Raw genomic sequence first — 24,511 nt, 5'->3', positions numbered from 1 at the left:
ATTGAGGATTCTAAGCATTGAGGATTCTAAGCATTGAGGATTCTAAGCAATGAGGATTCTAAGCATTGAGGATTCTAAGCATCGAGGATTCTAAGATAGGCATTGAGGATTCTAAGCATTGAGGATTCTAAGCATTGAGGATTCTAAGCATTGAGGATTCTAAGCATTGAGGATTCTAAGCTAAGCATTGAGGATTCTAAGCATTGAGGATTCTAAGCATTCAGGTTTCTAAGCAGGGTGGATTCTAAGCATTGAGGATTCTAAGCATTGAGGATTCTAAGCATTGAGGATTCTAAGCATTGAGGATTCTATGCATTGAGGATGCTAAGCATTGAGGATGCTAAGCATTGAGGATTCTAAGCATTGACGATTCTAAGCAATGAGGATTCTAAGCTATGCATGGTGGATTCTAAGCATTGAAGATTCTAAGCATTGAGGATTCTAAGCATTGAGGATTCTAAGCCAAGCATTGAGTTTTCTAATCTTTGAGGTTTCTAAGCATTAAGGCCTCTATGCATTGAGGTTTGTAAGCATTTGGGATGCTAAGCAATGAGATTTCAAACAATAAACTTTCTCAGCATTGATGTTTGTAAGCATTGAGGATTCTAAGCATTGAGGATTCTAAGCTAAGCATAGAGCATGCTAAGGATTGAGGATGCTAAGCATTGAGGTTTCTAAGCATTAAGGACTCTGTGCATTGAGGTTTCTAAGCATTGAGGATCCTGAGCTTTTAGGATTCTAAGCTAAGCATTGAGGATTCTAAGCATTGAGGATGCTAAGCATTGAGGATTCTAAGCATTGAGGATTCTAAGCATTGATGATTCTAAGCTGAGCGTTGAGGATTCTAAGCATTTAGGTTTCTAAGCCAAGCACTGAGTTTTCTAATCTTTGAGGTTTCTAAGCATTAAGGCCTCTATGCATTGAGGTTTGTAAGCATTTGGGATGCTAAGCATTGAGGTTTCAAAGCAATGATATTTCTCAGCGTTGAGGATTCTAAGGAATGAGGATTCTAGGCATTGTGGGTTCTAAAAAATGCATGGATGATGCTAAGCATTGTGGATTCTAAGCATTGAGGATTCTAAGCTAAGCATAGAGCATATTAAGGATTGTGGATGCTAAGCATTGAGGTTTCTAAGCATTGGGGATTCTACGCGTTGAGGATGCTATGCACTGAGGATTCTAAGCATTGAGGTTTCTAGGCATTGAGGATTCTAAGCTAAGCACTGATGAAGCTAAGTATTGAGGTTTCTAAGCATTAAGGACTCTGTGCATTGAGGTTTCTAAGCATTGAGGTTTCTAAGCATTGAGGATTCTAAGCTAAGCATTGAGGATTCTAAGCATTGAGGATTCTAAGCTATGCATTGAGGATTCTAAGCATTGAGGAGTCTTAGCATTGAGGATTCTAAGGTATGCATTGAGGATTCTTAGCATTTAGTACTTTAAGCATTGAGGTTTCTAAGCAATAAGGTTTCTCAGCATTTAGGATTCTACGAAATGAGCATTCTACACATTGAAGATTTTACGCGTTTAGGTTTCTAAGCATTGAGGATTCTAAGGTATGCATTGAGGATGCTAAGCAATGAGGATGCTAAGCATTGTGGATTCTATGTATTGAGGATTCTATGCATTAAGGACTCTAAGCATTGAGGTTTCTAAGCTTTAAGGTCTCTATGCATTGAGGTTTCTAAGCATTGAGGATTCTAAGCCAAGCATTGAGTTTTCTAATCTTTGAGGTTTCTAAGCATTAAGGCCTCTATGCACTGAGGTTTCTAAGCATTAGGGATGCTAAGTATTGAGGTTTCCAAGCAATAAAATTTCATAGCGTTGAGGATTCTAAGCTATGAGGATTCTAGGCATTGAGGTTTCTAAGCAGTGCATGGAGGATGCTAAGCATTGAGGATTCTAAGCATTGAGGATTCTAAGCTAAGCATAGAGCATACTAAGGATTGAGGATGCTAAGCATTGAGGTTTCTAAGCATTGGGGATTCTACGCATTGAGGATGCTAAGCACTGAGGAATATAAGCGTTGAGGTTTCTAAGCAGTGAGGATTCTAAGCTAAGCTCTGAGGATGCTTAGTATTGAGGTTTCTAAGCATTAAGGACTCTGTGCATTGAGGTTTTTAAGCATTGAGGATCCTGAGCTTTGAGGATTCTAAGCTAAGCATTGAGGATGCTAAGCGTTGAGGATGCTAAGCATTCAGGATTCTAAGCTATGCATTGAGGATTCTAAGCATTGAGGATTCTATGCATTGAGGATGCTAAGCATTGAGGATGCTAAGCATTGAGGATTCTAAGCATTGACGATTCTAAGCAATGAGGATTCTAAGCTATGCATGGTGGATTCTAAGCATTGAAGATTCTAAGCATTGAGGATTCTAAGCATTGAGGATTCTAAGCCAAGCATTGAGTTTTCTAATCTTTGAGGTTTCTAAGCATTAAGGCCTCTATGCATTGAGGTTTGTAAGCATTTGGGATGCTAAGCAATGAGATTTCAAACAATAAACTTTCTCAGCATTGATGTTTGTAAGCATTGAGGATTCTAAGCATTGAGGATTCTAAGCTAAGCATAGAGCATGCTAAGGATTGAGGATGCTAAGCATTGAGGTTTCTAAGCATTAAGGACTCTGTGCATTGAGGTTTCTAAGCATTGAGGATCCTGAGCTTTTAGGATTCTAAGCTAAGCATTGAGGATTCTAAGCATTGAGGATGCTAAGCATTGAGGATTCTAAGCATTGAGGATTCTAAGCATTGATGATTCTAAGCTGAGCGTTGAGGATTCTAAGCATTTAGGTTTCTAAGCCAAGCACTGAGTTTTCTAATCTTTGAGGTTTCTAAGCATTAAGGCCTCTATGCATTGAGGTTTGTAAGCATTTGGGATGCTAAGCATTGAGGTTTCAAAGCAATGATATTTCTCAGCGTTGAGGATTCTAAGGAATGAGGATTCTAGGCATTGTGGGTTCTAAAAAATGCATGGATGATGCTAAGCATTGTGGATTCTAAGCATTGAGGATTCTAAGCTAAGCATAGAGCATATTAAGGATTGTGGATGCTAAGCATTGAGGTTTCTAAGCATTGGGGATTCTACGCGTTGAGGATGCTATGCACTGAGGATTCTAAGCATTGAGGTTTCTAGGCATTGAGGATTCTAAGCTAAGCACTGATGAAGCTAAGTATTGAGGTTTCTAAGCATTAAGGACTCTGTGCATTGAGGTTTCTAAGCATTGAGGTTTCTAAGCATTGAGGATTCTAAGCTAAGCATTGAGGATTCTAAGCATTGAGGATTCTAAGCTATGCATTGAGGATTCTAAGCATTGAGGAGTCTTAGCATTGAGGATTCTAAGGTATGCATTGAGGATTCTTAGCATTTAGTACTTTAAGCATTGAGGTTTCTAAGCAATAAGGTTTCTCAGCATTTAGGATTCTACGAAATGAGCATTCTACACATTGAAGATTTTACGCGTTTAGGTTTCTAAGCATTGAGGATTCTAAGGTATGCATTGAGGATGCTAAGCAATGAGGATGCTAAGCATTGTGGATTCTATGTATTGAGGATTCTATGCATTAAGGACTCTAAGCATTGAGGTTTCTAAGCTTTAAGGTCTCTATGCATTGAGGTTTCTAAGCATTGAGGATTCTAAGCCAAGCATTGAGTTTTCTAATCTTTGAGGTTTCTAAGCATTAAGGCCTCTATGCACTGAGGTTTCTAAGCATTAGGGATGCTAAGTATTGAGGTTTCCAAGCAATAAAATTTCATAGCGTTGAGGATTCTAAGCTATGAGGATTCTAGGCATTGAGGTTTCTAAGCAGTGCATGGAGGATGCTAAGCATTGAGGATTCTAAGCATTGAGGATTCTAAGCTAAGCATAGAGCATACTAAGGATTGAGGATGCTAAGCATTGAGGTTTCTAAGCATTGGGGATTCTACGCATTGAGGATGCTAAGCACTGAGGAATATAAGCGTTGAGGTTTCTAAGCAGTGAGGATTCTAAGCTAAGCTCTGAGGATGCTTAGTATTGAGGTTTCTAAGCATTAAGGACTCTGTGCATTGAGGTTTTTAAGCATTGAGGATCCTGAGCTTTGAGGATTCTAAGCTAAGCATTGAGGATGCTAAGCGTTGAGGATGCTAAGCATTCAGGATTCTAAGCTATGCATTGAGGATTCTAAGCAATGAGGATTCTGAGTATTGACGATTCTAAGCTCTGATGTGAGGATGCAACACGTTGAGGTTTCTAAGCATTTAGGGCTCTTATCATTGAGGATTCTAAGCATTGAAGATTCTACGTTGAGCATTTAGGTTTCTAAGCAATGAGGTTTCTAAGCATCGAGGATTCCAAGCATTGAGGTTTCTAAGCTTGGCATTGAGTATTCTAAGTATTGAGGTTTCTCAGTGTTGAGGATTCTAAGCAATGAGGATTGTATGCATTGAGGATTTTATGCATTTAGGGTTCTAAACTAAGCACTGAGGATTCTGAGCATTGAGGCTGCAAAGCGTTGAGGTTTCTAAGCATTGAGGTTACTAAAAATTAAGGTCTCTAAGCTATAAAGTTTCTAATCATTGAGGATACTAAGCATTGAGGTTACTAAAAATTAAGGATTCTATGCATTGAGTTTTTTATGCATTGTGGATGCTAAGCATTGAGGATTCTAAGCTTTGAGTATTATAAGCATTGTGGATTCTAAGCATCGAGGAATCTAAGCTAAGCATTGAGGATGCTAAGGATTGAGGTTTCTAAGCATTGAGTGTTCTGAGGTTTGAGGATTTCAAGCTAAGCATTGGGGTTGGTAAGCATTGAGGTTTCTAGGCATTGAGGATTCTTAGCAATGAGGATGCTAAGCATTGAGGATTCTAAGCATTGAGGATTCTGAGCATTGAGGATTCTAATCTAGGCATTGAGGATTCTAAGCATTGAGGATGCTAATCATTGAGGATTCCCAGCATTGAGGATTCTAAGCTAAGCATGTAGGATTCTAAGTATTGAGGTTTCTCAGTGTTGAGGATTCTAAGCAATGAGGATTCTATGCATTGAGGATTTTATGCATTGAGGGTTCTAAACTAAGCACTGAGGATGCTGAGCATTGAGAGCGCAAAGCACTGAGGTTTCTAAGCATTTAGGTTACTAAAAATTAAGGTCTCTAAGCTATGAGGTTTCTAATCATTGAGGATACTAAGCATTGAGGTTTCTACGCATTAAGGACTCCATGCATTGAGTATTTTATGCATTGAGGATGCTAAGGATTGAGGTTTCTAAGCATTGAGTGTTCTAAGCTTTGAGGACTATAAGCTAAGCATTGCGGTTGGTAAGCATTGAGGTTTCTAGGCATTGAGGATTCTATGCTTTGAGGATTCTTAGCATTGAGGATGCTATGCATTGAGGTTTCTGAGTATTTCAGATTCTGAGCATTGAGGATTCTAAGCTAAGCATTGAGGGTGCTAAGCAATGAGGATTCTCAGCATTGAGGATGCTAAGCACTGAGGATTCTCATCATTGAGGATTCTCAGCATTGAGGTTTCTAAGCATTAAGAACTTTAAGCATTGAGGATTCTAAGCATTGATCATTCTAAGCATTAAGGACTCTATGCATTGAGGTTTCTAAGCTTTAAGGGTGCTAAGCATTGAGGTTTCAAAGCAATAAGGTTTCTCAGCATTGAGGATTCTAAGCAATGAGGATTCTAAGCATTGAGGATTCTGCGCATTGAGGTTTCTAAGCTAAACATTGAGGATGCTGAGCATTGAGGATGCAAAGCATTGAGGATTCTAAGCATTGAAGTTTCTAAGCACTGAGGACTCTATGCTTTGAGGTTTCTAAGCATCGAGGTTTCTAAGCATTGAGGATTCTAAGCATTAAGGACTCTATGCATTGAGGTTTCTAAGCACTAAGGACTCTATGCTTTGAGGTTTCTAAGCATTTAGGTTTCTAAGCATTGAGGATTCTAATCATTGAGGATGCTAAGCTAAGCATTGAGGATGCTAAGCATTGAGGATTCTAGGCACTGAGGATTCTAAACATTGGGGATACGAGGCTACGCAGTGAGGGTGATAAGCATTGAGGTTTCTAAGCATTAAGGACTCTATGCATTGAGATTTTTAAGCATTGATGATGCTAAGCATTGAGGATTTTATGCTTTGAGAATGCAAAGCAATGAGCTCTCTAAGCATTGAGGATTCTAAGCATTGACGATTCTAAGCACTGAGGATTCTAAGCATTGAAGATTCTAAACTAAGCATTGAGGTTTCTAAGCAATGAGAATTCTAAGCAATGAGAATTCTAAGCTAAGCATTGAGGTTGCTTAACATTGAGTAAGCTAAGCATTGGGGTGTCTAAGCATTAAGGACTCTATGCATAGAGTTTTCTAAGCATTGAGGATTCTAAGCTGTGCATTGAGGATGCTAAGCATTGATGTTTCTAAGCATTGAGGTTTCTAAGCATTGAGGTTTCTAAGCATTGAGGATTCTCTGTTAAGCATTGGAATTCTAAGCATTGAGGATTCTATGCATTGATTGTTCTAAGCCATTGAGGGATCTAAACATTGAGTGTTCTAAGCATTGAGGATTCTAAGTAAAGCATTGAGGCTTCTCATCATTGAGGATTCTTTGCAGACTTGTTTCCCTATCCTTCGCTATAGGTATGCTTTTGTTTCATCAGGTATTAGTTCACTTGGTTGTTTTTTAGTTGCATCATATGGAATATTAGTCAAATGTGTGTAGAATTTCCATCTGCCTTCAGAATTTGGGATTTTGGGATCTGCCCCAAAATGATTTATAGAACCTGACATTCTAATTTCTTGGAGTTAAGGGGCTGGGGGAATAACCCAGAAAAAGAATAACGAGAATATCCATCTTTAGTAGGATGTTAAACTGTACTATGTCTGGATGCTTTGTACATGTATTGGTCTCTGCAGTCATTTCTAATCATTCTGATTCATTGGTGAGTGAATTCATAAAACTCATCCACTAAGGGATGTTTCCAAGCAACTTGGAGCCTGGAATACCTTCACCCAGCTTTGATGGTAGAAAGCAGTTAACCAAGGTGATTTGTAACATTCACTTCTTTGCCATGAGGACCATTGATAACGCATATCGTGTAAGTGTATTTAAGGGAGGGTTATCTCTCTGATAATTCTGGAAAACAGCAGTGGGCCCTGTCAGACTAGGTAAGCTGCCTCTGCATTAAGATGTGTCTCTTTGAGTAGGATTTTGCCAAATGCAGGGTCAGGAAATAAGGAGGAGGTGGGGTAAATGGAGGAGCATAGTATTACATCGTGGAGTAACTGAAAATGTGACAACTTGGGGAAAGATTTTGGGTGGGGAGCGGAGGAAAGTGACCAACACAGGTTCTGCCTCAGAGCAGTCTCAAGTTTTCTGTGATCTCAGTATTTGAAGTTGTTTTTTTTTTTCCTTCTCCTTGAATATATTTGATGTACATCACACCATATCCTGTCTTTGTCAGACTTTGTTTAACTAGGCAGCCTTGGGCAGTTCAGATGTATCCAAGGCAGGATGCAGCCGTGATACACGCAGCAGAACTGCGTTTGATGCTCTTTTTTACACATCATTTGACTCTCAGAATATGCTGTAGAGGTCACACATAATGAAGTTGGGTGGGAATGTTGGCTTTCTTTGTTTATCTCTTATGTCCAGGGGGTAAACTTGAACCTTTGATCTGTGCAGCTCTCATGATAAAGTCATGTTGTATTTAGGAATAAGGGGGAGTGGAGGGAAGGCCTATGTTTTGTGGGCTCTGGCTTGGGGCTGATAGGATGAGAGGTATGCAGAGGCACAGCCAGAATCATTCCAGTCAAGACCTGGATCTAGGTTGGATTTGTCACACGCTCTTTATGATTCCCTTTGACTCCTAATGAAATCCCAGTCTTGTGTCATTTCAAAACCTTGTTCCCTTTCAAACGCTGTGGCCCAAATAGCAGCTTGACAATGCATAGAATTTTAACCCATGTCAGGGCATCTGGAAGTGCACTTCATTTCCCTTCTGTGCCTCTTTTTATGAGGCGAGACATTGATTTGTTAACGGGGTTTCATTCTTTTATTTCAGATTGATCTTTCCCCAACTGATGTCATGATTTCTAACTTCCAAATCAGATAAAATCAAGAGGAAGATCCCTGCAATAGGCAGGAGATTAAGCAACAAGTTAGCAGTACTGTAGGAACAAAGCTCTTATTTTCATGCATATATCCACAGTTAAAATGAATAAAGAGAAGGGAAGGTGGGAGGTGGTTGATACGTTAGATTTATTACTCAAAGGGTTTTTGCTCCATGTTTTGCAAGAGGCATCAGTGCCTTTAATCTCTCATCTCTGGTTTTGTTAGTGGCACGTTATATCCTGGCCATGTCAGAATGTAGCACAGAGTAATGAGACAAGATCTGTTGGATGGGGCTTTATGTAGCACGAAAAGGTTCCTCTGCTCACTCTTTTTATTATTTACATTCCCAGTGAAGGTTACGTGTCATGTGGGCTTTGCAGAGATAAATGGGTAACCTGAGCTTTCTGGCAGCTTCCCCAGGACTTGGGGAGGATTCAGTGTAAGGACTGACTTGGGGATTTTGAAGCATCAAACTCAGTTCTGGGCCCTGAAGGAAACATAGAAGAACATGTGTCTCGGTGTCCTGAGGAGGTGCAGTGTAGCACAAGGTGGTATCAAGGGGCTCTGGACCAAAATTACACTTCAGAACAGTAGGTGTGTCCCAGAGCAGATCAGCAGCACTGGGGTGGCTTCATCAGCACTGCTGTTATGGGGCATAGTGAATCAAGAATGAAGTGTAGCAGCTCAGCTAAGTGCAGAAATCTTGACTATTGCCGGCCAGTTGGTGCCCGGAGATGTGATTTTGGCATTGCAAATATACCTGTCAGGAGGGGAGTGAAGCTTAGAAAGGGAGTTTTAAGTGGAATAGAGATGTTTCCCCACCTGGATCCTATGGATCCACTATTTCCTGGGGTTTAAAATCAGGACTCTCTAGAAGCTTTTGTCACGTTGAATGTTAGACAGAGGTTTATCAGTCTTGAGGAGAGCAGAATTCACATCTCTGCCAGTCTCACAGTATCCTCAATTAGCTGAATTGTGGCAAACCTTCCATTTCTGAGATGTGAAGACCCTTTCTTGTGGTTTCGTTTTCTCATAGAGTAACTGAAGAAAGAATCGCTCAATTAACATGCTGCATGCTTTCCCAATGTATAGAAGAGACAGGAGTTAAAGCCGTTTTCATCAGTTGCAAGGGAGCATGTTTTATTTTGCTTTGTGCTATTTACAGCTGTTGTCCATTAGGAGTCCTCAAGAGCCTCATTCTCAACTACAACAACACAGTCCCATAAGTTTAGCTCAGCAATGAGCCTGCAAAACAGCACTAAATCATGATGATGGGAGAAAGAAGAAAATGTTTGGAAATAGCAAAATGCAACTGATGCCTTTGTGAAAAGTAGTTTTTGCTTGTTGCTGTTTTAAAGCATTACTAAGGTAGACTGTAATGCACAGCATCTAGCTGGAGCTGAATAGAGGTTGTTTTCTAATATATATATGTTTTTGTAATAAAAAGTAAGCAGAACTCCTAGTATGTCTCTATTGGCTGAAGGGATCTTTTACAGTCCATTAGCGCCTTGGGCACTAATGTATACACAGCAGTGAAAATATACTAATCTCAGGGTAAGGTGCAAGAATGATAAAGGAAAAATAAAGATTAGTACACGGCTATTGAATAGCAGAGTTCTGGTTGCTTTACTGGACCACAGTATGATTGCTCTGTATGAATTCGAGTGGAGACTCTGGTCATGCCCATCAAATGCCTATGAATGGGAAGGGGTGAATGTGGGATTGTTTCCAGACCTGTCTACATCCTTGCAGAGGAGTTGGACCAAGTGACCTTTAAGGATCCTTTCCAACTCAAAAGGTTCTGTGATTCCACCTCTGTGTTTCACATTAATTGAGTAATGATTTGTAAAGCTGTTAGAAAACTGAAGGACTTTAGTACAGCTTTGGGAGCTGAGGACATAGAAGCATAACTTGCTAAATCAGCGTTTGCTTACAAGGATGCTCAGATGATACCTTTGATTGTTTTCTGTCCCTTTACTAGAGAGCCTGTGCTCTGACAGAGCTGCAAAAAACATCATGGCATCGTTGTGATTCCCTGTCAGATAGTGGCTTCCACTAAAGCAAATGTGTCAGGTTGATTTGTGACAGCAGCCTGAGATTGTGAACATTCACAGAAGGATAATTTTAAGACACATCATTGCTTTGTCCTTTTCTTTTATTCTCTATGCTTGGCAGGTGTCTACCTCTGTCTTCTTCCCTTGGCCCATCTGTGGATTTTGCTCAACACAGATGGGATTTTCAAACAATCTGCTGTCAAATTTGGTCTCTTCTGAGCATGTGTATACAGAGAGCTTTTGGAGACGTGTAACTAGGCCAAATGAGGGTGCTTTTTCATGGGAATGGCAAATAACGTATCTGATAGCAAGACAATTTTCTCTGCCAAATTGCTAGTCTGCTTTGCAACAGGGGTTCATTAGGCTCTGTCCATGAACTGTTTAGTAAGATTCTCTCTTAAAAAAAAAAGTTGGCATCGTATCTCTGCAGCTTCTGTGCATAACATCTCCATGCCTTTGCTTTGTTTTACAGACAGTCGTCCTTATGTCTTTCTGATGGCCCGTGTTCATCCTGGTGAAAGCAACGCCAGCTGGGTGATGAAGGGGACCCTGGAGTTCCTTGTGAGCAGTGATCCCATTGCTGATCTCCTGAGGAAATGTTTCATTTTCAAGATTGTCCCCATGCTCAACCCTGATGGAGTCATCAATGGCAAGTGCGTTGTAGTAACATACTTATTGTGAATTTTCACTGGGTTTACCTGCAGGCTTTACTGCTGTATACTTAGCAGGCCTAGTCTTCAGTGTTTTGGGCCAGAATTCCTGTTGCCTTTTGCCTTGTGTTTTATTCATCCTGTGATCAGTCCTGTAAGGAGAATGTAAGTCCTGGATACAGCCCAGTGTGCTGTCTCGTGTGCATCAGATATTCATGGTTCTGTACTGTGTGGGGCCGTAAGGTGTCCCAACTGACTGGGTGAAGTATTAGCGATAGCAGACAAACTGAATCTTACTTGCTGAATGGAAAGTTATCTATTCTGCCAAATCAGCAGGGCAAACTTTATCTGCAAGCTGATATATCTGGGAATAACTGGCTTTAATTAATGCTTTATATAACCTGAATGGGGGAAAGATGTAAGGATCTATTAAATGCTCGTATCTTTATGGAAATGTTTCCGTATAATGAAACTCCCTCCTTCTCCTATCTCCTTTACTCTGTTTCCTCCCACATGCTTCTGAAGAGATTCCAAGTCTTTCTGAGCTTATGAATATACCAGTTTCTTTTTGCATTCTTCAGAGCTGCCTTTACATTGCTCCTACCCACATCATCACTACAACCATTCATCTGGTTTCAGGTCAGGTTGTGCTGATCCGGTGCTGAAGAAACAGGGTAAAGACCTTAAGCAAATCTTGAGCTTATTTGGTCCTAATCTAATTCCTTTCTGTTGTGGTCTGGGCTTCAGCAGAGGGCAGCTTGGAGTGTTCTTAGCCTCTGGTCTGCGACTATGAGCATAGTTTTTTGTGTTCCTGTTCTCCCCAGGACATGAGTGTGTTGTAGTTTAGGCTGTTCAGGGGAGCTGGATGCTGCCCCCGAGTATTGGAAGCTTCTGCTGGCACCAAATGTTTCCTTGATTCTTCCAGACAGCAGAAGCAAAAATGAAAGATTGTGGCTTTCTGTTTTTCCTTTCACTCTGCTTAATTAAAGTTTCCAGCAGATGGAGGGCTGGAGGGAATGTCTGACCTTTTTTCTCCAGCTGTCAGGAGTGAGCATAGCAGAGGAAGGGTCCTCAGGAGGGACAGTGTGGCTTTTGGTGACACCTGGAATGAAGGGTACTGTCTGAGCTCATATCACACAGGAACGTGTGGAGCTTCCACTGTAGTTCAACCTGGTGATGAGTAGGAAAGTTTGGTGTGGGATAGGAGCAGAGGTCCAAGGACTTGGCTATGGCTCTGTAGCTAAGCATGAAGCCTGGGGAAGGGAGAGAACCATTCCATCATGCTCCAATTTAAATGCTGTGCTGTGGGGCCTCCCATGGCTCTGTTGCTCTTGCTTCTTCCCATGTGCTTTTTCAGTGGACTGAGGTGTTCCTGCACAGAAAGAAAAGCTTCTTTTCTTGGCCTAGAGTTTATTGGCAGCTTTTTGGAGATGACTTTTAGTCCCTTGCTGCATGTGGAAGCACATGCAGGTTTCTTTGTCCATTAATGTTCTACTTCATCTAGGTTTAAGTGCTGTATTAAACTCTGTTGTCATTCAAATCACTGCCACAAAGGGAAGCTCTTTTTCCAGGAAAAGGGTCTGTAGGCCATTATTGACTGAGTAGCTGTAAACAGGTCCATACTACTTACTTTTAGGTCTCTGTAGCACATTTCAGGAAGCCACTTATTTGCCTTGAGATTTACAATCACGACTGAATGTGTCAAATCCACTGTTTATTTTGAATCATCACTCATTTCGAATCTTCATGCTTTGAAAGTGCATCTTCTGTACTACCCATCCATCCTTCTGTTATCTGGTATTAATCCTGCTCTAGTCTCGTTACCTCGGTATCTTTATATTTAAAAAAGGGTTGAATTCTTTTCTGTTGGCAGTTCTTTTGAAGCTCCTCACTCTCTCCCTCCTCCCCAGTCCTGTGTGCTGGGGTGTGCATAATGCTTCCCTGCCCGTCACAAAGATGAATGCCATCGCACGGTTACAAAGGATTTCTTCCAGCAGCCCAGCTGTGCCCCTTCCCCAGCTGACTCCCTGCTGCAGGCACAGCTCAGTGGAAGAGTGCTCATCCCAGCAGGATACCGTGCAATCACACTTCGAGAGCCTTGTGCAGCAACAAGACGATCAGGGCCTTGGTATTTGCTTTGGTTAATGTGATCTGAAAGTTGCATGCAGAGAATGTTCCTCTGTCACAGATATGATGGCAGTAATGTGATTATGCTCTGACTGTGTGTGGCTGAGCTAGGAAACAGCCTTCCCTTTCACTCCCTTTCACATCAGTCAGTACTATGAGGATTTATTCCTGTCTGTCAGTGATGGAGAGAGTTGAGTCCTGTTGCTGATGCTAAATGAAGGTAGTGGTGATGCAAGCATGTCTGTATGAGTAAGGCTGTCATCACATAAAAATAAAAATCACTACCCAATATCACATATAATTTGAGTTTGTTCAATCCAGAGAGTACTGATGAGCAGTTGTGTTCTGTGCGACTGTTCTCATGGAATCATTAAGGTTGGAAAAGAAGTCTGTCATCTGGTCCAACCGTCCGCCTACAACCAGTATTGCCCAGTAAACCGTGTCCTGAAGTACCACATCTCCATGTTTCTTTAAGGTCTCCAATGGATGGTGACTCCACCTCCCTGGGCAGCCTTTGCTCTGTCCTGAATAGCAGTCAGATGTAGGGTTTGTCAAATAAATTTCAGCTGATCTGGTAGTGGCTATATATTTTAATGTTAGACACTACTTTTTATTAAGTGCATCCTGTGTGTTGTCACACAGTAGTGTTTGACCACTGCTGGAAATGGGATGCTGCCTCTGATAGATGTATGGTCTGACCTGATATAGTTATTTGTGTGTTTTTTTTCTTCTTTACAAGTAAAAGTAGTCTTAATCTCCAAGAACGGTGCTATAAGATGGTCCAAAGTGACAGGCATTAAATTACTAAAGGGAAAGTGTCCTTGTAGGCTGATTATCTTGCGAAGGCTGTTCTGTGAAAACCCAAGGTATTGGTTGGTGTTCAGCTGACTGTTTTCTCTCATCCCTTTATCGTCTTTTTAAATTAAATCACGGATTAACAGGAAAGCTAGAGAAGGAATTCCATTCTACACAGCGGTGGAGAATCCATGAAGGAGCACAGCACTTTGATTAGGAAACTGCTGAGTTATACTGGGTGAGTGAGAGACCCGTGCTTTGTTCCTGGCTCTGCTGTTGATGAAGTATGTGACCTTGAGCATTTCCCCCTCCTTTTTTTTTCTTTCCCCTGAGTTTTCTTCCTGGGAGGATGAAATAATGACACACCACAACCTTCACACAGCTTGAAATGAGTGAAATATGTGTACCAGGAGCATTTTCTCTTCAATCTAGTTCTTCTGATTCATCCACTAAAACCAGGGTCAGGAAAGGAACTTGTTAAAGCTTATGACAGCACAAACAGTTCTGTTACAAAGAAATACCCAGCACTGTTGGCTGTTCACACTGTTCCACATAAGCTCATTACCACACAGTGGAGCAACAAGTTGCCTGTGCACCAACACTTCTCCATGCAGTTGTGTACCATCTTGTGACCTGCTTTTAGGCTGTCTTCTCTGTGCACATGCTACATACCCTTCTGTCAACAGCTTGTGTATGCAGCCATTCCTCAGTGTCTGCTCACACCTGCATATCTTCTGCACCCACGTACCTGGTGCTCCCATGTGTATGTTAGCAGTCACAACGTGGTAGTCAGCATTTTGTGGGGATTTTTTTGGCTGGACTTCTTCAGAGTCTGCAGTTTCATATAAATATTGCTATTTATTACCCCTGAATTTAGGGATATTAATTATATCAGTATAACCTAATTTATATCACCATAAACAGCAATAATAAATAGTGCCAAATGCTAACGCGCAGTGCTTGCCAACCGTGCCCGTGTTTAATGAGTGCTTCCCCCCCACTTCCCAGAAGTATTAAATTAAAAATGATTCGGCCTTGCGATATGATTGATCAAACAAGAGGTGGAACTCCTAGATAAGTGCTTTTGTTTTAAAGAATATTTCATCTTCAGACTGCCCATGCACTGTCTATTATGAGCATCCACAGGTCTTGAACTGCCCAATCTCTCTCTTCCAAGTTCATGTCTCTCTCCTCCATTGCCACCTTCTTCCTTTTTCTTTACTCCCTTTCATGTTTCCTCTTTCTTCCCTTCTGTCTGCCCTTTTCTCGCTTTCCTTTCCCTACTGTTGAATCAAAGAAGCTTTTCAATGAGAGGAACTTGATGTGTTTTTGTAAATGAATTGAACCAATCAGTGGAGATGGGAGCCGGTGAGTCTATTTTGGTAAAGGAAGATTAATTTTTTTGGAAGCAGTGTGACTTCTTCGAAGGCATGGGGTAACCATAGTAGCTGTTAGGAAGAGGAAATCCTGATTTGCATTTTGGATTATAGCCATGGACTATTCTTTATCTGGTTTAAAAACACCCTGTTCCCTTCTGCACCTGCCTTCCCACAACACAGGCTGAGTAAGCTTTGCTGCTGCTTATAGGTAAGGCAGGTGAGCTGGGCTTTTTGTTTGTTTCTCTTTATTGATATTCACTCTCACTTTAGTCAGGCTGTTTGTTCCATCCTGTTTTACTTACAGGGCTTTGTTTATTGCGCCCTGGAATCCAGCAGAGAAAAGCTTTAACTCTGACAATTACAGAAATGGAGAGATAGAAACGTCCTCTGAAAGCCCTTTCAGAACACATTTCTATTGCATGCTCTCAGAAGGGAAACTATTAACTATTAATGTTTCCCACTTACTTTTTGAAACAAGGGCCTTTTTTTTTTTTCTTTTCTTTTTTTTTTGAAGGATACTTGTAGGAAGAACAGAAGCAAGCTAGTTCTTCTACCCAAAAGCATTATCTGTGTATATAACTTCTATTTCCTCCTATATTATTGTGCACTCTCCTGCACTGAGACATTTTGTTCTCCACGTAGTCAGAGGCAGAGCTGGACATAGACAGCAAACAAGCTAAGGGCCGCACTTGAGGACTCACTTGATGACCCAGAACTGCATCCTTGAGGATTAAATCTTGAAGTAGAGGCACACAAAGCCATGTGGCTGTAGACATCCCTCCTACTCTCCCTTCCCTTCTCTTGTTTGCTTCTCTCTGATCAGAGGGTTAAAGAGGAGTTGAATTCTCAGAATCTAGTCTTGCATATCTAAATGGATGCCATGCACTTTGCAAGCACAATTTAAGGGGTCTCTCCAGACTAGCTGATGTGTGATGCGTGCATTTCTTTAAGGATAGTGCCAACGGTAGTTGGGTAGATGCGTGTGGAAGAACATTTTTGCATAAGATTCAGTCCTTACTCATTTAGAATGGCTGTGCTCTGAGCTCTGTGTTATAAGGTGGTCTATTTGCAAGCGCTGACTCGGGACCTCAGAGCAGATGAAAATGCCATGTCTGAGGAATGCTTGTACTGCATCTGGAATGTGGCTCAGGGAAGTGCTATGAACTGTGGGTGAACTTTCTTTGAGTGCAGTAGATGGTTCTTATCTAAGTGCTGCTCTCTTGCCTCTGGTGTTGCCTCAGCTGTCCCCATAAAGAGGACAGTGATCTTGCACTGGTGGTGAGGCATAACTGGTGAAAATGTGCTTCTTGTTGGCCATCACGGTCTTCTCAGCAGGCCGTCCTGAGAATTTTGGGTGCTTGTTCTTTAGTTCTAGTGAAGAGGGTCTAAGACCACTTATACTTCTTCAAGGCAAGCAGCCTTATTGTTCCTGATAGTCTCAGCAGATTCCCTATAGCAGAAGCCCATGATTTGGAAGGTTAGATCTATAGGATGTGAGGTAATGGCCTCAATTTGCACCAGGGTAGGTTCAGGTTGGATATTAGGCAAAATTTCTTTTTAGAAGGAATGGTGGTGTGTTGGAACAGCTGCCCAGGGAGGTGGTGGAGTCACTGTCCCTTGAGGTGTGCAGGAACCGTGGAGATGTGGCGCTGAGGGATGTCACTGGGCATGGTGGGGATGGGCTGATAGCTTGGCTAAATGGTCTTTCCAACCTTAATGAGTCTATGATGCTATGAAATCTGGCTAGTACATGAACAACATAAGATAAAATATGGGTATGTGATTCTTTAAGTCTTTGCAGCTTCTCCCTTGGTGGACCCAGAACCAGAGTCTGATCCTCCACCAAACTCTTCTCAGTACATCAGTATGCTGTGGGAGATGACCCTATTTCAGACAAAGCCTTTGCCCTGTGCTAACATGGCAGTCCATCCTTGGCTCTCCTATGGTAAACCTCTGTTGGCACGCAGCTACACCCCAGGACTCCTGACAGCACTTCTAATGCAGTATTGTTTATTCCTTCCTTTATCAGCTGGAGCTGTTGGGCTCCCCTGAGTTATTAGATCTATTCGCTCATTGTCAGTGTTTCCTCCTTTGTAAATATGTCCCCATATGTCTCTGCTCCTGAGGAATATGCTTTCTTTTCTATTTACTGCTTTTCCCAGGCACCCACCTCCTCATTGCTCTATCCACCCAGTGGCCCAATAACAGCCACAGAGATAAATAAGCAACATAACTCTTCCTAGCTATTGTTGTTATTGTTGTTGTTGCCGCCCTGCATAGTAATACATATAATAACAAGGAAACAAATCTTATTACTAAAGTAATTACAATAAATAAAAAGCTGAGAAGGGAGATGAAGGAAGGGTCTGTCAGGGGAGTGATTGCAGTAGGGGTTTTTAAAATTTAATTTACTCGAGATGTTCTTTGCTGCTTTATTGATACCCTGCTGAGGGGGCTGCGACTAATTAGCAACCAGCTGTTGTTCTAACACACCCTCACCTAATTTATTGTTTCGTCAAGTCTCTAAAATAGGAGTCTGTCTGCTATCGTTGTCTGTGGGACTCGGCACCAGTCTCATGTCAGCAGTTGGTTTTATTGCTTGGTGCTTCTGTTTTCTGAAAGCTGAGTAGCTGAGACTTTGGGTGCTTTGCTGCCTTTCCTTTTATTTTCCAGCACTTTCCATGCGCTTTCAGGAGGTCGGGCAGGAGAATACGCTCAGTCTCTTGAATTATAAGAGCTTGTCCCAGAGTCCAGAGGCCTGTTATTATAACAGGCCAACACAATGCTAGATTCTGGTAAATTGCCCAGAGGGCTGTGCCACTGTTTGTATGCCTTGGTAGAGACCAAAAAAGACCTCACAGAGGAGGTCTGGCATAGATAGGGCCAAGGGTTTCTTAATATGTAATGTCTATGATCTTGTTCTCTTGCTTGTCAATATCCTATGGAAGTGCTGTACTATTGTTTGCCTTTGGAGAAAACAGTATCATGTCTAAACATCCACAAAAACGAATTAGTTAATGGTCATTTTAAGAACAGGGGGGACCAAATGCATTGTCTCTTGTTTCTTTGGTCTTCCAGTCCCAAAAGCACGCACAGTGTTTGCTCTGAAACAGTAAAGGTTCCCCCCATGAGGTGCCTGCAGCTCCCTCAATGCTTTCATACCCAATCTGTTCAGATTAGTCAAGGTCACTTGGGAATTTCACTGCACTTGAAGATTACTTGATATGAGCTCAGTGATATTAATGTCTTGGACTACTAAACAATTCAGCTTTAAGCCTCAGAAATTATTCCATTTTATATGGCTACTACCTTGTATTTTCAAGGTAGCATGAATATTAGATATGAACACGATGTTCCGTGGGCTCAGAAAGGAATTATTTTTGTTCAGCATTCATGTCTAGTCTCCTGACTGACAACGGGAGTTCATAATCAGATGTCTGCGCTCCTTTGACAGTTCTAAGAGCCAGGAGGCTGATGTACAAAGCTAGCTTTTAGTAAAGTTAATGAGTTGATTGAATTATATTCTTATTTGCATTAGTTTGAGTGTGTATGATTATCTTTTGTTTGTTATTATGCTCATTTAAGTCCATTTGGTAATATATTATTCCCATAGCAATTGTGCCTGTGCTAGGCTCTGTGCAGACAGGCAAGGACCAGCTTGTCTCTTGTTAGGAGCTGATCCAATACTGGCACAGCGTGCTTTAGAATTGGCAAGAACAAAGAGGATACTGGGGTGCTGGCTAATGGATCTGTTGTGAAGGCTAATCCATTTTCTCATGATGTACTTTATGGAGGTGGAAGCTTTTGTAGTTACTGCTTTCCTTCACTGTTTCTTCTTAGGATGGGGGGGAGAATCTCACTGCCGTGACTTCTTCAGCCACCCAGGGAAGATTTGTGAGGTTCAGTATCATCAGTGAAGGGACTGGAGAACGCTGTAAGATGAGGGATTTCTTTATGCTTTCTTGAAATTGTCAGGATGCACCTGCAAACCCTGAACCCAGTTCACCCCATAGTTAAACACTACAATGAGATGTCACACAGATACTAACGAACTTGGATTTTGCATCTGATTCCTGGTTGTGGTAGGCATGGAGTACCGACATAAATGCTGAATGTACTGGGTAGAAGCTCATGTCATGAGTGCAAGGGCTAGTTTTGATCACTTATCTCAAGACCAACTCATCTTACCCAAGTTAATGCCTTTTGGAAGCTACAGATTCAGACTTGGAGTTGTTATTCATGGGATGGGAAAAAAGTCCACAAAATGAAATTGTAAAAACTTCACTTTTATAGATGCAATGAAGAATGTCCAATACTTTACTGCAATATCCACACTACCTGGAAAGCTGAAATTGCCTGGGAATGAAGGTTATTGTCTCTCATAATATACCTTCATATATTACTGTGTAATAAATCGAGCAGTATTTCTTTCACCCTGCAAACTGGACATCCCTGGAGTTCCAAGTGACATTTCAAATTTTATACGACCATTCAGTCCCTTTTAAGTATTAAAACACATCATTTTTTGTGATATATGCACAGAAGTTCTTTCTAAAAGCATATGAATAAAAAAACTTGGAGCTTAGTTATGCAAAGGTAGAGCTGCCTTACTGCGTGTTGGCTTTTAAATGTCTCTGTTTAGTTAGCTCGGTATTTTAGCTACTACTGTTCTTTAACATCTCTGTTTCTGTGTTTCTTTTCCGCTCTTCCCTGCCCTCTGTTTCATTTGAATAACAGATTCAATTGAATAACAGCTGGCAAAGTACAGTGGTAGGAGAGCAGATATGTGACTGCCTTGGGTTGGAGAAATGGGCTGGCAATTGGAAAATGGTGTTTTAAAAAATGGGACAAAGAGGCATAACAACAAAAATAAGCTTCATCTGGAAGCCTGTATTTTCAAAATTGCTTGTTCAAAAATGCACCCACAGAGGACCAGCTGAGGTTGAATAGTTCACCTGTGTACATGGTTCATATGATTGCACATGCAATTAGGGTAATTACACGGGCAAATTTTACCCCAGTAGTTTGAGCAAATTGTCACCTTAATTTCTGAAACCAGCTGCATGTCCCAGGGAAGCAGCAAGAGAATGAAAAACAGAAAATTAAGTTGATGCTGGAATGACAAAGAGTGGGAAATCAAAACCTCTCCTGTGACCTGAAAGACAGCACTGCTGGGAGTCAGGGAAAAAAAAGTCAGCCACACTTCTAATGCTGTAAAGCGTTGGAGTCTTAAAGGGATAGAAAAATGAAGAGCTTTTTGAAGTCATCTGGCCCAGAATTTGAGCTGGAGGAAACAATATGAAACAAAAAGAAGAGGGTGAGATGGGCAGCAAAGGGGGCTTCAGTAATGATGACCTTGTGTCTGTATGCACTGTAGAACTACGAAGTTGGTATTTGAACACACCCCAGCTCGGTGATGTTGTGATCCTGTTAGGAACCTTCAGATTAGCACGGTGATACTTCATTGCATGGGAATAGTGATTATTTTGGCATTAAGTTGCTGTAGAGATCTTGCTGTGTTCAGAGCTCAGCCACTCTTCCTTGTACTGTTAGAACTGGCTTGTAAATTCCACAGGTGGATGTGTCCCTGTACGAGGTGCTTAAATATTCCATTACATTCGATAGAGCCTCTTCTGCGTTGTTTGCTTGAGGAAGTAGAGCACAGTGAGGAAGTGGTAATGGACAATACAGTCTAGATCCTAAACCACCTTTTGGGTCGCTTCGATTTGTCTCCAAAAATGATAAGTACTTAAGGTATAGTTATTATAGTTGAAGAAGTCCTATTACTCCTACTCCTGTAAAGTTATTATGCAGTGACAACGTTCTGGGTGAGTACAGGGGTTCTTTCTATGTATATCACATGGCATCTCAGATGGTAATGTTTCTTTATCTCCCATATCTCTAATTTTTCTCCCCTACATGTTCAGAAGCTCAGCTTTTGATTAAAAAAAATCTATCCTCCATTTAAGGGGCACCTGGTCCCACTGAGCACCATCTAAAGCAAAACTTGCTTCCCAGGTCTATCTCTGGTCTGTGACGTTTCTACCAGTAGATAACAATGATAACAGTAATGTAAACTTTGAGGAACATTTTGCATATTCATTGTCTGGTAGTTTAAAGGCTTTTGTATTTTTTTTTAATGTAATTTAAAATATACATTAAAATTTTAAATTATATTAAAAAAAAAAAAAGATTTAAAAAAAAGTGTCTATTTTTCTGTCATCCCCCAAATGGTTATGACACATAAGAGGATGTAAAGTGCAGAGCAGCTGAACAATCATAAACTATTTTAATACCACTTAAAAATGAGAAGAAGCAGGAAAAGAGGTTTGGGTATTAATGAAGTTTATTGCACTCGTCTGTCACTTCTACAGAGCATGATTGGGGTTTTAAATCCTTGCTCCAGTGACGTGGAAAAAAACGTGGTGGTCTTTCATCCAAGTCCCTTATAGATGTTATTGTGTCACAGAAATCTCTAGTACCACATTTGAGCTCACGGTGAATTCTATGCTCCAGTGGATGTAATGTTAAGCAAAGCAGTTCTGGATTATATTTGTGGTAGCAGAGCTGTAAAGCAGAGCCTGAAAGTGAAGTCAAGAGTTATAGGAGATTATGGCTGTTACATTTTATTTGAACTTTTTTAGGTGATTCAAGGTAAGCTCCTTGGATTTAGGCTGAGATATCTGGGGAGTCAAGGCTGGAAAGACAGGCCATACTCTGTGGGTTAAACCATTTGCAAGGAATACCCAAACCTCTTTCTAGTTGACCTGTTTAGTGTCTCACTATAAACATATATTAACATTCAGTGTAGAAAGCTCACTGCTGAAGGCAGCAGAGGGGTGACTGTTCCCCACCCCCTCCAAAACATGTCAGGGAAGAAAGCTTGCTTTGGAAGACCTCCATGCCTGGGTGATGCATTGCATGTTTTTGTGTGTGTGCTAGTTTTCAAGTGAAGAGCACCAAAGAACTGCACTAACTGAATTAGCTGTAATTTGTCTCTTTCTGTGATGTGCAGGTGAGGGCACCCTTGAACTGTTCTAGTTCTCTGTCTATCTTTAGACTGATTCGAGCAGCACAGGATCTCATCAAGCATGTAGTCTGTTCAGAGGCAGTGGCTTTGAGCCTCCCAACTCATAATACTAATACAACTGGGAATCTAAATAAAAAGGAGAATGTTAAGAAAAAGTCTCTGTTGCTGTAAGCAGAAATAATCAGAATCAAGTCTATCTTTCCATTATGTGGTTTCTTACAGAAACAAAAGCCCAGCTCGGGGCTGTTACTTATAATGAACTGGTTTGGCCAGTGTTCGTGCCTTTCCCTTTTTTTTGTTGCCATGTGTCAATTCTGACTGTGTGTACTGCTATGACAGCAATTTATTTCTTATATCTTTTGTCCCAAAGGGTGTCAAAGAGCCATAACAAAACTGTATGTACTTTAATGTCAGGCATTGCTTAGTGTGCTACCTTTGGGCTGCTACAGAGTAGTTCTTTATAACCTCTGAACCTGTTGCCTATGAATACAGGACGTTGCTGGATTTAAGCCATCGGGCAAAAGTCACAGCAACTGGGTGTGCAGCAGTTATTGTGAGCTACAGAGTGACTGAAAGAAATCCCTTAGATGCAATCAGACAGTGTCCGTATTCTGTTTTTGTTTTCCCCCAGCATTTTATCCATCTTTGAGAAACACCTGGCAGCTCTGAAACCACAATTGTACTTGCATGATCTCAAGTGGAATGGCTGGTCCCTAAACAGCATGTGTCTACCAAGAACTATGTCTCCACAAACTACCTGCAGGGCATGGTTTCTTGCTTAAGCCTGATGTGAGCTTAAATAAGGAGTTTGCTTTGAGGTTTGCCAAGAAGCGTTCTTTGTGTGTAAATGTGTATGCAGCCATAGAGTAATGGAGACCATTTTGACACAGGCTATCAGGATTGAAAGGCTGCAGTTTTGCTTGGAGGTTACGTATACGTTTTTATATGCAATTAGTTAAGTTGGGGTTTAGGCATTTAAATGGCCATTTGTGCTCTCACTTTTGAATATTATGCTCATCCTTTGGGAATGAGCTTGTGCAAATTAGGCATGAAAATAAGCATACGTTTTGTGTGCTGTACTGTCAGCATTTTGCTGTATTTGGTAATAAACTCGTATTGATTTATCAGGTTTTTTTTTCCCTCTCTTGATATTTCTGCTGTAATCTGAAGAATGTGAGCTGGTGGCTACAAAGCAGCAGTACAGCAGTGTTTTCCTTTTCCTAGTGACTGACTCCTTTAATTGTTCCTGTAGCATAAGCTCATATTTCCATCTAACTCTTATTTAGGATACTCTCATGGTGAGTTGGAATTCATCCCTGCTTTGCCTTGTGGTTGAGTAGTGACCAAGACTTGCCCCTAGCTGATTTATCCTTCTTTTATCTTCTTTCCCTTCATACCCACACAAAAAAAGTCTGTCTGTGTACCGAACTGTGAAATACATGGGAATACAGAATTGATATTGTTGGTTCAGAGCTCCATCCTGGAAGCTTCAGAGAAAAAACTGCTTACAGGGGGATGAAGGCCTTTGAAGGGCTTATTAGTGACTTGGCCTATGGGCTTCCTGGGGGCTTGCTAGACTCTGCTGTATCACAACTTTAATGTCTCCACATAAAGTTATCTACTGTGAATACTTAATAAGGGGGATGAAAAGATCAGATCAGTTGATGAAAAGAACAGTTCGAGCTGATGCTAAGTTGCTGCCCCAAAACCTTGAGGATACTGAAATTTGCAATGAAATTTGGAACCTTTGAGTCAGCTGACTTATGATCCATTGTAGCATAATAATATACACTGTTGTTTAATATACCTTCCATGATTCTACTGTTAGAGTAGGCATCAAGACATGAGAGCAGCATTGTGAGTGCCACAAAGGGTAAGAATTTTGTCAGTTAATGTTCATTGAGGAAGAAATTAATCTTTGGTTCTTTCACATTAATAATCCTATTAAGGGTTGGCTTAATGAAGTTTTACTGACTAATTTTCGAGCTGTAATTTGCCTGTGATTCTTTTGAAAATTTTTTAATGAAATGGAAATTTACATAGACTGCACAACAATAACCTAATGAAGTGGCAAATCATATTTTAAAATCACTTGTGATTCCAAATGGCATCTTAATTCTTGGAATTGAAGACCATTCACACTGAGAGGTTCTGAATCATTGAAAGTAAGATGGAGCTTTTTCTAACCCAGGAAATGCTAACGAGTACAAAATGAGTCTGTGAAATGGTTCATGCAAGCTTGGACCAGTTCTGTGTGTTGCTGAAAGAAAATGAAATAGAGAAGATCTGAAAGGAAGCCCTCATCTTCTTGAATGAATGCTATGGAGAGTCTGTGCTTGGGTAGCACAAACATGATACTGTCAGTGAATGCAGCCAG

The 24,511-nt window shown here is 41.0% G+C and overlaps 1 protein-coding gene across 1 annotated transcript in view; it reads left to right on the top strand.

Moving 5' to 3' along the window:
- Positions 1–10,605: 10,605 nt before the first annotated feature.
- Positions 10,606–24,511, top strand: part of LOC146755790 (cytosolic carboxypeptidase 4-like) — a 73,098-nt gene continuing 59,192 nt past the window's right edge. The window contains exon 1 of the mRNA XM_085525281.1: positions 10,606–10,806. Coding sequence (XP_085381407.1) covers positions 10,649–10,806 — 158 coding nt within the window. The 5' untranslated portion in view covers positions 10,606–10,648. The remainder of the gene's footprint in view (positions 10,807–24,511) is intronic.

The sequence above is a fragment of the Coturnix japonica genome, chromosome 30, assembly GCF_054131305.1.
Source record: "Coturnix japonica strain WE chromosome 30, WE-NBRP24, whole genome shotgun sequence".
Classification (NCBI taxonomy): Eukaryota; Metazoa; Chordata; class Aves; order Galliformes; family Phasianidae; genus Coturnix; species Coturnix japonica.
Note: the sequence above shows the minus strand (reverse complement) of the source record. Positions and strands in the feature narration are given on the sequence as shown.